Source organism: Palaemon carinicauda, chromosome 31 (assembly GCF_036898095.1).
Source record: "Palaemon carinicauda isolate YSFRI2023 chromosome 31, ASM3689809v2, whole genome shotgun sequence".
NCBI lineage: Eukaryota > Metazoa > Arthropoda > Malacostraca > Decapoda > Palaemonidae > Palaemon > Palaemon carinicauda.
The window spans coordinates 66,591,758-66,605,963 of NC_090755.1; the positions used below are offsets into that span (position 1 = coordinate 66,591,758).

Genomic DNA, 14,206 nt, shown 5'->3' on the forward strand with positions numbered 1-14,206 from the left:
TGGTAAGTTCGTCGTGATGTTCGGCGACGAGTTCCGTACCGTCATCTGCGTCGACCTCCAGACCCATGGACTTGCCAAGGGAGACGATTTCCTCTACGGCTTCCGCTGCACCGACCACGGGATCAGGTTCGGGGTCAAAACCCTCGAAATCTCGGGGAGAAACTGCATCAGGCCACAGCTTCTTCCAGGCAGAATTGAGGGTCCGTCGAGTTAATCCCACCCAAGCCTGATCTATGATGTTCAAGCAGTGCACGATGTTGAAGTGGCCCCTCCAAAATTCACTGAAAGTTAAGGTGGTGCTTTGCGTGACATTAAAGCACTGCTTAAATAAGTGCTTGGTGTACAGCTTCTTAAAATTAGAGATGACTTGCTGGTCCATGGGCTGGAGGATAGAGGTGGTATTCGGTGAAAGATACAGCACCTTTATGAACTTAAATTCATCGAAGATATCATCTTCAAGTCCCGGGGGGGGGGGGGGGGGGGGGGTGAGCGGGTGCATTGTCAAGGCATAGCAGGCACTTTAAAGGCAATTTCTGTTCATGAAGATACTTCTTCACAGAAGGGCCGAAAACTTGGTTAACCCATTGGACAAAGAATTGCCTAGTGACCCAGGCCTTCGAGTTGGATCGCTAGAAAACATGAAGCTGATCCTTATCGACGTTGTGTGCCTTAAAGGCCCTAGGGTTCTCTGAATGGTAAACCAGTAAGGGCTTGACTTTAAAGTCCCCGCTAGCGTTGGCACATAGGGCAAGAGTCAACCGATCCTTCATTGGCTTATGCCCAGGCAATTTCTTCTCTTCGGCGGTGTTGTAGGTTCGACTCGGCATCTTCTTCCAAAACAGCCCGGTTTCATCACAATTAAACACCTGCTGCTCTACGTAGCCTTCTTCCTGCACGATCTTTTCGAAATTCTTGACAAAGTCAGCTGCAGCCTTTGTGTCCGCACTAGCAGCCTCTCCGTGGCAAACAACTGAATGAATCCCGGACCGTTTCTTAAATTTCTCGAACCAGCCACGAGATGCCTTGAAATCATCTGAGGAAGGCTCGGTTGAACTCTCCCCAGCATCACCCCCAGAGCTCTCCTCCTTCAAGTCCGTAAAGATGGCGTGCGCCTTCTCGCAGATGACTGTCTCGGTGATGGTGTCGCCAACGATCTCTCTGTCCTTAATCCACACTAGTAGAAGTCGTTCCATCTCTTCTATGATAGGGGTACGGCGTTTTGAAATTATGGTGATCCCCTTAGAAGGTTTCACTGCTTTAATAGCTTCCTTCTGTTTAAGGATTGTTGAGATTGTCGACATATTACGGCCATACTGTTTAGCAAGTTCACTCACGCGGACGCCACGCTCATGTTTTTCAATAATTTCCTGCTTAACTTCTAAAGAAAGCATTTCCTTCTTCCTTTTCTCACCACTACCACTGGCAAAACTAAGCCTTTTAGGACCCATACTTTACGTAAATTACCGTTAAAGGAGGCACATAAAAAATCACGATTAAAACAGAGTTAATAGCAGAACGCACAGAGCACAACCGCAAGAAGCCAACGAGAACAGAGGACTGACCCAAGCCGTGCTAATTGAGGGTCCCTCCGAGGTCGATGTGCTGCTTTCTATCGGCGGAAATAAAAAACACTTCAGGCGCTATGAGCACCGACTACGCGTACGAGTATTGTTTACTTCGGGTGTCGAAAAAAACTTTCGGGTGTAGAGTAGGAACGTGTTCGAATTGTACTTCGCGTGTCGAAAAATTCGGATACAACCATACAACCGGTACGACGAAAATTGCTTACTTCGTGTGTCGAAATAAAATTCGGGTGTAGAGTCAAAAATTTGCTCGAATTTTACTTCGGATGTTGGAAAATTCGGATGTAGATACGTTCGGATGTAGAGGTTCCACTGCATGTATATATATATATATATATATATATATATATATATATATATATATATATATATATATATATGTATATATATATATATATATATATATGTTCCCCCATTTCTGCCTAATGAGCATGCTCCTCAACACGGTGAAATTGTCAACCAATCTACTGATGACCTTAACAGCTCCACTGTGGCCACTAGCAGAATGATTCTTGGACCTACTACTGCTGACAGAGGTGCCGAGGGAGTTGCCCCTCTTTCACAACCTTCTATCTATTTCCTTATTTTCTTTCTTTACTGGGCTATTTTCCTGGCTGGACCCCTTGGGCCTATAACATCTTGCTTTTCCAACTAGGGTTGTAGCTTAGGAAATAATAAGGATGATATTGCAAGCTTTTCCCATTAGGGTTGTAGCTTAGGAAGTAGTAATGATGATGATGATATTTCAACCTATATCCATATCTATCATCAGGCTCTGGGATCACTACGTCTTTATGCCTGAGGGTTATCCAGCATTTCTCAGAGGGGGATGTCTAGATACATCAAGTGTTCCTCACCCCAAGTCTATTAGGCAAAGAGGGCGATCCTCTGTCGTTGGTGTCGCGGAAAGGGTGCCTCTCCAATCGGTGCCACTCTACCTCTAATTGCCGAATTCTTACTTTATCTCAAAGGGGGAAAACTCTGCTCTGTCTCAGCTGCAAATAGCTATTGCTCGGCCTTGAGCCAGATCTTTAGACAAAGGGTTAGATATTTCCTCCTTAGTAGAGCTATCTATGCTCACATGGAGTTTCAAACAGGCTTGCCCTCAGCCAAACCTAAGACCACCTCCATGGGAAGCGGTGAAAGGCCTTTCCTTGAAAGGAGTACTATATGTTACTTTACACCAGATCTCAGACTGCAATCTCACGTTTAAAACTGTCTTTCTTCTTGCCTTAGCCTCTGTTAAGAGGGTAAGAGAGTTGCCTGGTCTCTCGTATGACGTTGCCCATTCAAGGAGATGGGTCAGGTTATGTTTGGCTTTGTTCAAGTGTTTGTTGCCAATACTCAGAATCTTACAGTTTTCTATCCTATGTTCAGATCTTTCCTGATTTTGAGTCTTCGAGAGGTTGCTAATGATCCCGAGCATCTGTTTTTGTTTCTTGTAAGAGCATTTCAGTGCTATCTCAAAGGAACTCGAAGAGCTCGCCCGCCAATCAAGCAGCTGTTTGTTAGCTAAGGCAGGGTTAAGAAGACAGTAATGGGAAACATAGTCTCCTCGTTGATCAGGTAGGTCTTTAACCGAGCTATCAATCCTTCCTTTTCACATCCACAAAGCACAAGACATCAGGGGCATAAGCTCATCCCTGGTGTTCAAGAACTTCTGTGATGCATGTACTTCAAGCAGGGGTGTGGAGAATACAATCCACTTTCACCGCCCACTAACCTGCAAGACGTAACACCCATCCTTTGATTCCTTTTCAATTGGACCCATAGTAACTTTACAGCAAGTGATTTAGGTGCCTTAGCTCCTCGCAGAACTATCAGCAGTCGTTCGAGGGCAGAAGTTACAACGTTAGTCTTGGATGATAAGTAAATAAGGAATGACAAGACTTCGTTTCTTCATCTTTCCCTCTGGGGCATAGCATCCAGAGGCTCTGTCGGTTAGAACTCCTACGACTGCAGGTAAGCCCCATTTTACTTTGTAGCTAAAATATATTTAGTGTATATTAGTCACTCCCCAATCTCCTTACAAGGGGGAGTTGGGAGATATCTGCTGTCAGTATGTATAATTACAAACCTGTTGTTATCTATACCCTTAACAGTCACAATTGCGTTCTTATATTTCATATTAACTTTCACTTCGGCTGGCAACACGCTGTTATGGATAAGCCACTGGTTTACGAGGTGTAAGGATGCATATTCTCCGTATTATCAGGCTGGGATGCTGCAATCCCGGGTTTAAATTTTCAACCAGTTGAAGGAACTTACACCCACTGAAGTGTGTCTCCTATGTAAAGAAAGTAAGGTTTGTATTCTGTGTAGGAACAAATGATAAATTTGGAAGTAATTTTTCCTAACAATGCAAACCTGGAGTTCTTACACATACTTTACCTGCCATTACCTAACCTCCAAAAGAAAGTCCTGCTAGTGATCAAAGTGAAGAAGATATGAGTGGGGGGAGGTTGTTGGCAGTGCTTCTTCCCACTACCACTGGTAACAACTGTAATGGTTGTTTACACCTCGTTTAAAGTTTTATAGCTGTACACTTGTCCATGCTGATTTCTTCTCCTAAACTATATTTAAGTAATGACAGATGATGGGTGTTTAGAAATCAGCAATAAAAATATAATTTAATGACTTTATTATATGTAGGTGTTTAACAATATTTCCATTCAGTATGTAAATGAGGTCGGCATGAGTAGGGGCACACATCTATGCCACTTGCTTGGTTAATTTCTTCTTCCTTTGCCGGGTCTATGTGGTGCGAGTTGTTCTTCAGTTTTTGAGGCACTTTTGGCTCCCTCTTAAAGGCTTTCGTTACATGTGAAAGGCTACCGGTTTGCATCTTATTTACAGACTTTGATTTTCCTTCTTGATTGAGGCTTCCTTCCGGCCTGTTTGCTATTGCACCTGGAGGAATTTGGTTTGAGTCATGTTTTGTTGGGTCCAAAATTGGGCTCTCTGCTGTTTTCTTTGATGAAAAAGGCTTCTTGCTATTCTTTATTGGCTCTTTTGTAATTTTGTGTGGAACATCTGTCTCTGGCTTCAACATATCTGACTGTAGACTGAGTGAGGGCATTCCCACCCACTGGCCTGGCTGCCTCTGACTGGGGTAAGGTACAGATTCAGTGCTCTTCTGGCAGGTAACACTATCGTGTATCATAACGTCATGTCCCATCAGAGGTAACAAGGTGTCCTGAAAGAAACATTGAATATTAGTATAGTCCAATGCAACAATTAATTTATATTATACATACGTTATACAGTACTGTTTTGTATTAGATTCTATCTAAAGTATTGAGTACTGTACATTGTTTATGAAATAGTATACAATACTGTAACTTATCCAGGGTTCTTGTATGTTATTGTTGAGTTTTGTATGTGTAAGGTTTGGGGTCATTATTCCTGAATATATCAATGGGCCATACAATATTTTATTAAGGTTTCTTTCTTATGTAATAACATAGGATAGAATCATTCCCTACACTAATTACGCATTTCAGTAAGGTTATACAAAGGCTAAAAGTACTTCAGAAAAATGAATGCAAATAACCAGATAATTTTCATTGTTTTAAAAACGCGTAGTAATACACCAACTATCGTAAATTTTATGCCTTGGAAATGTAAGTGTTCGTATAACTGATTGTAAAGTAAAACGTGTTTTATGTCAAAAAATGAAAATTCGTCACACATTGCTGTAAACAATTGGTTTTATGGTACTGTAGGAAGCCATTATAGCTGCTGAAATTTCTGAATTAAACACATCTAAGAGGTAGCAACATTAATTGTAAATTTGTAGAATTAACAGTTTGAAATAAAGCAAATTAATTAAATGACAAGACAAACCCCCAAACCGTCATTCCATTTCTTTCCCTCTCACTTCACAGATATGAACATTTTTTTTGCAAAGTTCCTTCACCCAATTATTCTGTTTCCTGTTTAGAGTTTACAGCTCTTTAAAAAACCAATAAGACACAAAATCATATAATCCAAATTGTCTTCATAATTATTGTTCCTACACATATACAAACCATCATTCTTTACTATAGGAGAAAGGTAACAGCAAAGCTGAAAAGTGGCAGTTAAAACTTTTAATGAGGTCCACAGCAAACTCACTTTGATTTTAGCCATCGTAGGTTGCAGACATATCTCTCTCTTCAGCCATCGTAGGTTGCAGACATATATCTCTCTCTCTCTCTCTCCAGCCATCGTAGGTTGCAGACATATATATCTCTCTCTCTCTCTCTCTCTCTCTCTCTCTCTCTCTCTCTCTCTCTCTCTCTCTCTCTCTCTCTCTCTCTCTCTCTCTCTCTCTCTCTCATTGCAATTTTAGTCAGAAATTTTCATGATTTTACTTTTTCAATATTAAACTTAGCCGGTGATTATATAAGCTGCAACTCTGTTGCTCGACAGAAAACTCTACGTTCAAAATACGCCAGCGATCGCTATGCAGGTAGGGGGTGTACATCAACAGCGCCATCTGTCGAGCAGGTACTCAGTACTCTATGTAAACACAGAACCAAATTTTCTCTCTGTCGGGCTACCGGCAAGACCTACTAATTCGCTGTTACTAACTGGATTTGTTTTCACAACTATTTGGTGAAGTACACTATTCTAGTTTTGAGCTTTCGCTATGCAGGTGTTTTATCTTCATCTCAAAACTTGAACTCGTTTTGGATAGATTTAATTATGGTGACAAAGAGAGTATGGACTCTTTTTCACTTTTAAATGGCCGACCCTTCCCTTAGACGGAAGTGTGTTTAGGTTTTTAGTAATTTTGCTTAACACGTTATAGATCTATATTTTTTTTTTTTTTATATCTCTCCGCCTTTATTAGGCCTCTTCGATTAACTTTCCATTTATTATAAACATATAAAAATAAATTTTTATGTTTTGTTTATATGCGACCTTTCCTGATAGTAGGCGGTCCTAACTTGGAACCGAAGTTAATCAACGTTGAGCCCGTTATATCGTATTTAGCCTTTAAAGAATTTAAAACTTTTTAAATTTAATGTTTTATGAAAGAATTTCTTTGATAGTCTTCGTACTGTTTTCAAAGATGAACTAACGTTTAGTTTTTTAGACTACGCAGTTGTTGACGTTCAGGATGTTTAACATGCGCTCTATCGTTACGATAGAGAGAGAGTGTATCACGGTTTCACTTTGCAGTAAGAGTAAATCGATTCTGACGTTTTGTTCATTCTTTCTTAGCTTAAATGTTTTAAATTCTAAATTAAAGGAACTTTTTATTTGGAAAACCTATCAGTTTTTTCCTTTAGTCAAATAACATGTTTTTTTGACGATATATAATTGGGCTCTTCTCTTAGGTGCGAAATCAAGAGAGAAAGAGAGAGAGAGATAGAGACGGAGGGAGAGAGAGAGATAGAGACGGAGGGAGAGAGAGGAGAGAAAACGTTCCGTTCAAGCGGGTAACGTTGTTCTCGTGTTACTCTCGTCCCTAGTCGCTGTACGGGGAAGAAGGTAAAACGTTTCTAGGGTTTTATTCTTGTCCCCAGGCTATGTGCGGTGAGAGATTGTAAACGTAGTTTATTTGAACTAGTGTTTAGTCTCTTTCCCAGCCACTGAATTTTTTATCTTTATACAGTAGAACCTCGGTTGACGAACGACTCCGCTTACGAATTTTTCGGTTAACGAAGTGACTTTCTCTGAAAAATTCGTCTCGGTTAACGAATATTGTATCGGTTAACGAATTTAAATTTCCCTCCCACGCGCCGTTTTTTGTGGAAAAGTGTTAACGCCGCGCTTCCTGATCGCATTTTTCATGGAAATAACTTAACGACAGCATCTCACAATGGAGTCACGTGACTCCTCCCACGCATACCTACCACCCCCTAATCCCCTTTATTACCCCCTTCACTCGTTCATTATCTCAGTATCCGCCGTCTCGATAGCATACATACTTAGTGAATTCGTGGACGATTTCTTTGTGATTTTTACACGTGGTTTGTGATTTGTTTTATTTTCATTCATTTGTGATTACAGTACTGTACTGTGTATTATTGTGATAGACAATGGCTCCTAAGATGTCGAAGAAGGAAAGCAGTAAGAAGAAGCTGATGATAACGATCGAGATGAAGAAGGAGATCATCGAGAAGCATGACCAAGGCATGCGTGTGAAAGACATTGCTAGTTTTTTCAATCGCTCGCAGTCGACGATATGCACAATATTAAAGAAAAAAGAAGAAATAAAGGCCGCTAAAGTAGCTAAAGGTGTATCGTCGTTGTCAAAACAACGGCCACCTATTCTTGATGACGTAGAAAATTTATTAATGGTGTGGTTAAATGAAAAGCAGCTCGCAGGAGATTCAGTAAATGAGAACATGATTTGCGAGAAGGCAAGAACCATTTACGAGGACTTGGTGAGAAGTGAGCCAGGCACATCAGCAGAAAAACAAAGTTTTAAGGCAAGCCGTGGTTGGTTTGAAAAATTCAAGAAGAGAACGGGTATCCATAGTGTTGTTCGGCATGGCGAGGGGGCCAGCGCCGATACGAAGGCAGCAGAGTCTTTTGTGAAAGAGTTCAAAAGTCTCGTGGACTCCGAGGACTACGTTTCCCAACAGGTGTTTAATTGCGATGAGACAGGCCTCTTTTGGAAGAAAATGCCCAGGAGGACCTATATCACGGCAGAAGAAAAGGCCCTTCCTGGCCATAAGCCCATGAAAGACCGTCTAACCCTGCTGTTCTGTTCCAACGCCAGTGGGGATTGCAAAATTAAACCCCTCCTGGTGTATCGCTCGGAGAATCCACGAGCCTTCAAGAAGAACAATGTGCAGAAGAAAAAGTTGCACGTCATGTGGCGTTCTAATACGAAGGCTTGGGTGACAAGGATCTTCTTCGTTGAGTGGATGAACGAGGTTTTTGGTCCCGAAGTCAAGAGATACCTCCTGGAGAAGGACCTCCCACTCAAAGCCTTGCTGTTAATGGACAATGCTCCTGCCCATCCTCCAGCCATTGAAGAGGACATAGCGGAGGAATATAAGTTCATTAAGGTGAAGTTCCTACCCCCCAACACCACTCCAATACTCCAGCCCATGGATCAGCAAGTGATCTCAAATTTTAAAAAACTTTATACCAAAGCTATGTTCCAGCGCTGCTTTGAAGTAACAGAGGGCACCAACCTTACCCTCAGAGAGTTTTGGAAGGATCACTACTCCATCTACAACTGCCTGACTTTAATTGATAAAGCCTGGCAAGGAGTCACCAGGAGAACCCTCAATTCCGCCTGGAAGAAACTGTGGCCCGACGCCGTTGCAGAACGGGATTTTGAGGGGTTCGAACCCAACCAGGAGGAAGCAGTTGACGAGGATATTGTGTCCTTGGGCAAGGCAATGGGGCTGGAGGTGGACACGGATGACATCGACGACCTCCTGCAGGAGCATAAGGAGCAGCTGACCACCGAGGAGCTGAAGGACCTGCACGAGCAGCAGCAAAGAGAGGTAATAGAGGAAATCTCATCTGAGGAGGAGGGAGGCACTGCAAAATCACTGTCTTCGAGTGAGATAAAAGATTTTTTAAAGAAGTGGGAAGACGTGAAAAGTTTTCTTGAGGAAAATGTCCCGAATAAGGCTGAAACAGACCGTGCAATAAATTTATTAGTCGATAATGGGGTGGGTCACTTCTATAAAATTTTAAAGAACAGACAAAAGCAGGTGTCTATTGAAAAATATCTTGTGAAGGGGGAGAAAAGAACTGTGAAAGACGACGACCAAGAGTCTCGCAAACGCAAAACCAGTGATAGTGAACGCTATTCTCGCGAGAGAACTCCAGTCAACGTTCCTGAAGTTCTCATGGAGGGAGATTCTCCCTCCAAGCAGTAACCCCCTCCTCCTCCTTCCCCTCCTCTCGTCTCCATCAAGCCAGCAGCGACACTCCTCTAAGGTAAAGTTCAGGTTTACTGTGCATGCATATCCATATTTTCATCATTAAATGACTGCAATATTTTAATAATTTTGTGTAGAGTACAGTAGAGTACTGTATGTGTAAGGAAAAATTTGTGAAAATTGGTTTTTGTAGATGGGTTGAACTAATTATTTCGATTTTATAACATTCTTATGGGGAAATTCGTTTCGCGATACGAATTTTTCGGTCTAAGAATTCGCATTAGGAACGAATTAAATTCGTAAACCGAGGTTCTACTGTATATGTTTTCTGTTTTTTGCTAGTATTAATGAGCTGCATTATACGACTGATTTCGCAATTACTACCTTTTAATGAAGGGTAGAATTGCGTGTTTCAGGTAGAAATCAGTAAAAGTTTCGATTTCAGTGAAATAAGTGCAAAACAGAAAATCGATAAAGTGATATGCGCAAAGTGTTACAGTGTTGCGTCCGAGGGTTCGTCTGTTCGTGCCTGTCGTTCACCTAGTCCGGGACCTCTTGCAAGCTCCCAAGCCCAGGGGAGAAGTAATGTCGAACGACTTATGGGTTCGAGAGGCCTTGATCAACGAACAGACGTTTTTTCCCCCCGTGGTTTCGGGCGTATCTACCCAAGATCGCCTCACCCACACAAAGACGAGAGAGCCCATTTATTTCTCGTCTGCGGAAGAGGTTTCTCGTAAGAAACCATGGACCAAGGTCTCGCGGCGTATTAAGCGCAAGTCGGTCCCTTCCACGCAAGTCCAACGGCCCAGTTGTAGCCACTGGGTCAGTTCGGACTCGCTGCAGTCTTCCGACGACTGCTCACCTCCTAAGAGAGGCAAAGCGGTACCGCATCAGGCAGTCACACCGTCTGTTGCCGCACCTGCTCCTGTAGACCCTAAGTGGTCTTTGCTGCAGACCATGCAGTCTCAGTTAACGTCATTGATGCGGGACTTTCGTGCGGAGAAGGTTGACACTGCTCCAACCTCTAGCCTACAACCAACCACGGTTGTGCGTCCTGTGGACGCTGAGGCGACCTTCTGCCGCACTCCAGCTGAGAGAGTCCCGCCACCCATGCGTTCCAGTGTACCCTGCCAGCCGCATGTTGACGTTCAGTAACGCACGGAACCTTCCGTTGACGTTCGAGAGGTACAACAACAGTCTAAGTTGTTTTGTTTTGACGCGGTGCGTCAACCTCCGCATTCTAGAGTTGTTTTGACTGCTCAGTCTAGACAGTCAAAGCAGTCTCGAGTGGACACTGTATGTCCTCACGCACCTGTTGTGGTTGGCAGTTCAGTTGTTGACAGTTCACAGACTGTCAAGCAGTTACATGACGTTGCCTTCTGGTCTGCTACTAATGCACCAGTGAGAGACTCACTGAGGTAACCTAGCTTTTATCGGACAAGGTTCCTGTAGATGAGGAAGTTGCTGTTCTCCCTCCTACTGATATTCCCTTGAGGACTCTGTCATTTGGAGAGGAGCCTTAAGCTGCTTAGCCTCCTATGGACTTTAATTAAATCATGATGATTTTTTAAGGATCTTCGTCCGGATCTTGTAACTGCTGCTCCTCGTTCGCCTAAACGTCAGAACTTACACTAGGCCTAGCTACTTCGAAGCCGTTGTTTTTAAGCTAGTGCTCTCTCGCTCTCCTAGAGAGTGTTACATTGGCTAGGCGACTGTATCCCAGGAGGAGTTTTAGGGATACAGCCTTTGATTTCCCTTCTTTTAAACTGGCTTATAGAGCGAGAGTCTGATAGGACACGAGAGAAGTTCTCGGCTTGGGAGTTCATGCCTCTGCCCAGATAGACTTCTCAATTCTGGTAGACTTGCCCTGGCGCCTAGCCAGGAGACGCTCCAAGTTGTTTACAGGTCAACTTCTCAACTTTTGTCGAGCCTTTGAAGTTTTGCTGTACTATTATGTCACACATAACAAGGCTTTCAGGGATGGTAAATGGTTCCGCCTCAGTCGCTAACCCCGTCTGTTGCCACACCTGCTCCCGTAGACCCTATATGGGCTTTGCTGCAAGACATGCAGTCCAAGCTTGCGTCCTTGATAGAGGACTTAAATGCGGAGAAGAACCTTCTGGCCAACAACCTTCCAACCGGTCGGTTGTGCGCCCTGTTGACGCTGAGGTAACCTACTCGCGTCTGCCAGTTGAGGTGGTTCCTCCTTCTGGCCAACAACCTTCCAACCGGTTGGTTGTGCGCCCTGTTGACGCTGAGGTAACCTACTCGCGTCTGCCAGTTGAGGTGGTTCCTCCTTCTGGCCAACAACCTTCCAACCGGTCGGTTGTGCGCCCTGTTGACGCTGAGGTAACCTACTCGCGTCTGCCAGTTGAGGTGGTTCCTCCACCGATGCGACCCAGTGTGGGTTGCCAGTCGCACGTTGACGTTAAACGACGCTCGGAGGTGGTTGTTGACGTTCAGGACGTTCAACAACCAGCAGAGGTGACTTGTTGTGACGCAGTGCGTCAACCTCAGCAACCCGGTAGGGTGTTGACTGCACAACCCAGACAGTCTAGACAGTTTCGGGTTGACGCTGTACTTCCTCGCGCACCCATGGTTGTTGACAGTTCACAGACTGTGCAGCAGTTCCATGATATTGCGTCCGGCTCCGTCACGCATCCACCAGTGCGACCGGATTCAGCGAGTCAGACGTTGCCCACTCCGTTGCCGTTTCCTCATCAGTTTCGGATGAGGAACCCTCTGATGAGGACGTTGCTGAACAAGACGATCAGCCCCCAGCCCTGCTATCCATCCAGAAGATGCTGAAGAAGGAACGCTGCCCAGTCAGGCTGTGGATGAGTTTGGTAGGGACACTGTCATCCGTGGATCAATTTGTGTCACTAGGAAGACTACACCTCCGTCCTCTTCTATACCATCTAGCTTTTCACTGGAAAAAGGACAAGACGCTAGAAGCGGTCTCGATCCCGGTTTCCGGAAAGATAAAGTCTTGTCTGACTTGGTGAAAGGACTATATCAACCTTAGAGAGGGTCTTCCCCTGACTGTTCAGACTCCCAACCACGTTCTCTTCTCGGACGCATCGGACGTAGGCTGGGGTGCGACATTAGACGGTCGGGAATGCTCGGGATTATGGAACTCGAGTCAAAGGACAATGCATTTCAACTGCAAGGAGCTACTGGCAGTACATCTGACCTGGAAAAGCTTCAGGTCTCTCCTTCAAGGCAAAGTGGTGGAGGTGAACTCGGACAACACCACGGCTTTGGCGTACATCTCCAAGCAAGGAGGGACCTACTCTCTGACATTGTACGAGATCGCAAGGGACCTCCTCACCTGGTCAAAAGGTCTAGACATATCACTAGTAACGAGGTTCATCCAAGGCAACTTGAATGTCTTGGCAGATTGTCTCAGTCGGAAGGGACAAATAATTCCAACAGAATGGACCCTCCACAAGGATGTATGCAAGAGACTTTGGGCCACCTGGGGCCAGCCAACCATAGATCTCTTCGCAACCTCGATGACCAAGAGGCTCCCAATATTTTGCTCACCAATCCCGGACCCAGCAGCAGTTCATATAGATGCCTTTCTACTAGATTGGTCACATCTAGATCTATATGCATTCCCTCCGTTCAAGATTGTCAACAAGGTACTGCAGAAGTTCGCCTCTCACGAAGGGACAAGGTTGACGCTAGTTGCTTCCCTCTGGCCCGCGAGAGAATGGTTCACCGAGGTACTTCGATGGCTAGTAGACGTTCCCAGAACACTTCCCCTAAGGGTGGACCTTCTACGTCAGCCACGCGTAAAAAAGGTACACCAAGGCCTCCACGCTCTTCGTCTGACTGCCTTCAGTCTATCGAAAGACTCTCGAGAGCTAGAGGCTTTTCGAAGGAGGCAGCCAGAGCGATTGCTAGAGCAAAGAGAACATCCACCCTTAGAGTCTACCAATCGAAGTGGGAAATCTTCCGAACTGGTGCAAGTCAGTATCCGTATCCTCGACCAGTACCTCTGTAACTCAAATAGCTGACTTCCTCTTATATCTGAGGAAAGAACGATCTCTTTCAGCTCCCACTATCAAGGGTTACAGAAGCATGTTGGCATCAGTCTTCCGTCACAGAGGCTTAGATCTTTCCAACAATAAAGATCTACAGGACCTCCTTAAGTCTTTTGAGACCACGAAGGAGCGTCGTTTGGTTACACCTGGTTGGAATTTAGACGTGGTACTAAGATTCCTTATGTCAGACAGGTTCGAACCGCTACAATCAGCCTCCCTGAAAGATCTCACCTTAAAGACTCTCTTTTCCTGGTATGCTTAGCCACAGCTAAAAGAGTCAGTGAGATTCATGCCTTCAGCAAGAACATCAGATTCTCATCCGAAACGGCTACATGTTCTACAACTTGGTTTTCTATCCAAAAACGAGCTGCCTTCTCGGCCTTGGCCAATATCGTTCGATATTCCAAACTTATCGTATGGTTAGAAATGAACTAGAAAGAGTCTTATGTCCTGTAAGAGCTCTTAAGTTCTATTTAAAACAAACTAAACCTTTACGAGGCCCGTCTGAAGCTTTATGGTGTTCAGTTAAGAAACCATCTTTGCCTATGTCAAAGAATGCTTTATCCTATTTTATCAGACTGTTAATACGAGAAGCTCATTCCCATCTGAATGAGGAAGACCAAGCTTTGCTGAAGGTAAGGACACACGAAGTTAGAGCTGTCGCAACTTCCGTGGCCTTTAAACAAAATAGATCTCTGCAAAGTATAATCGACGCAACCTATTGGAAAAGCAA

At 44.2% G+C, this 14,206-nt stretch overlaps 1 protein-coding gene across 2 annotated transcripts in view; it reads right to left on the bottom strand.

The window, feature by feature from the left end:
* Nucleotides 1–4,207: 4,207 nt before the first annotated feature.
* Nucleotides 4,208–14,206, bottom strand: part of LOC137624499 (uncharacterized) — a 68,403-nt gene continuing 58,404 nt past the window's right edge. For both annotated transcript variants that reach the window (XM_068355309.1, XM_068355308.1), the window contains exon 8: nt 4,208–4,779. In XM_068355309.1, the coding sequence (XP_068211410.1) occupies nt 4,240–4,779 (540 nt within the window). In that variant the 3' untranslated portion in view covers nt 4,208–4,239. The remainder of the gene's footprint in view (nt 4,780–14,206) is intronic.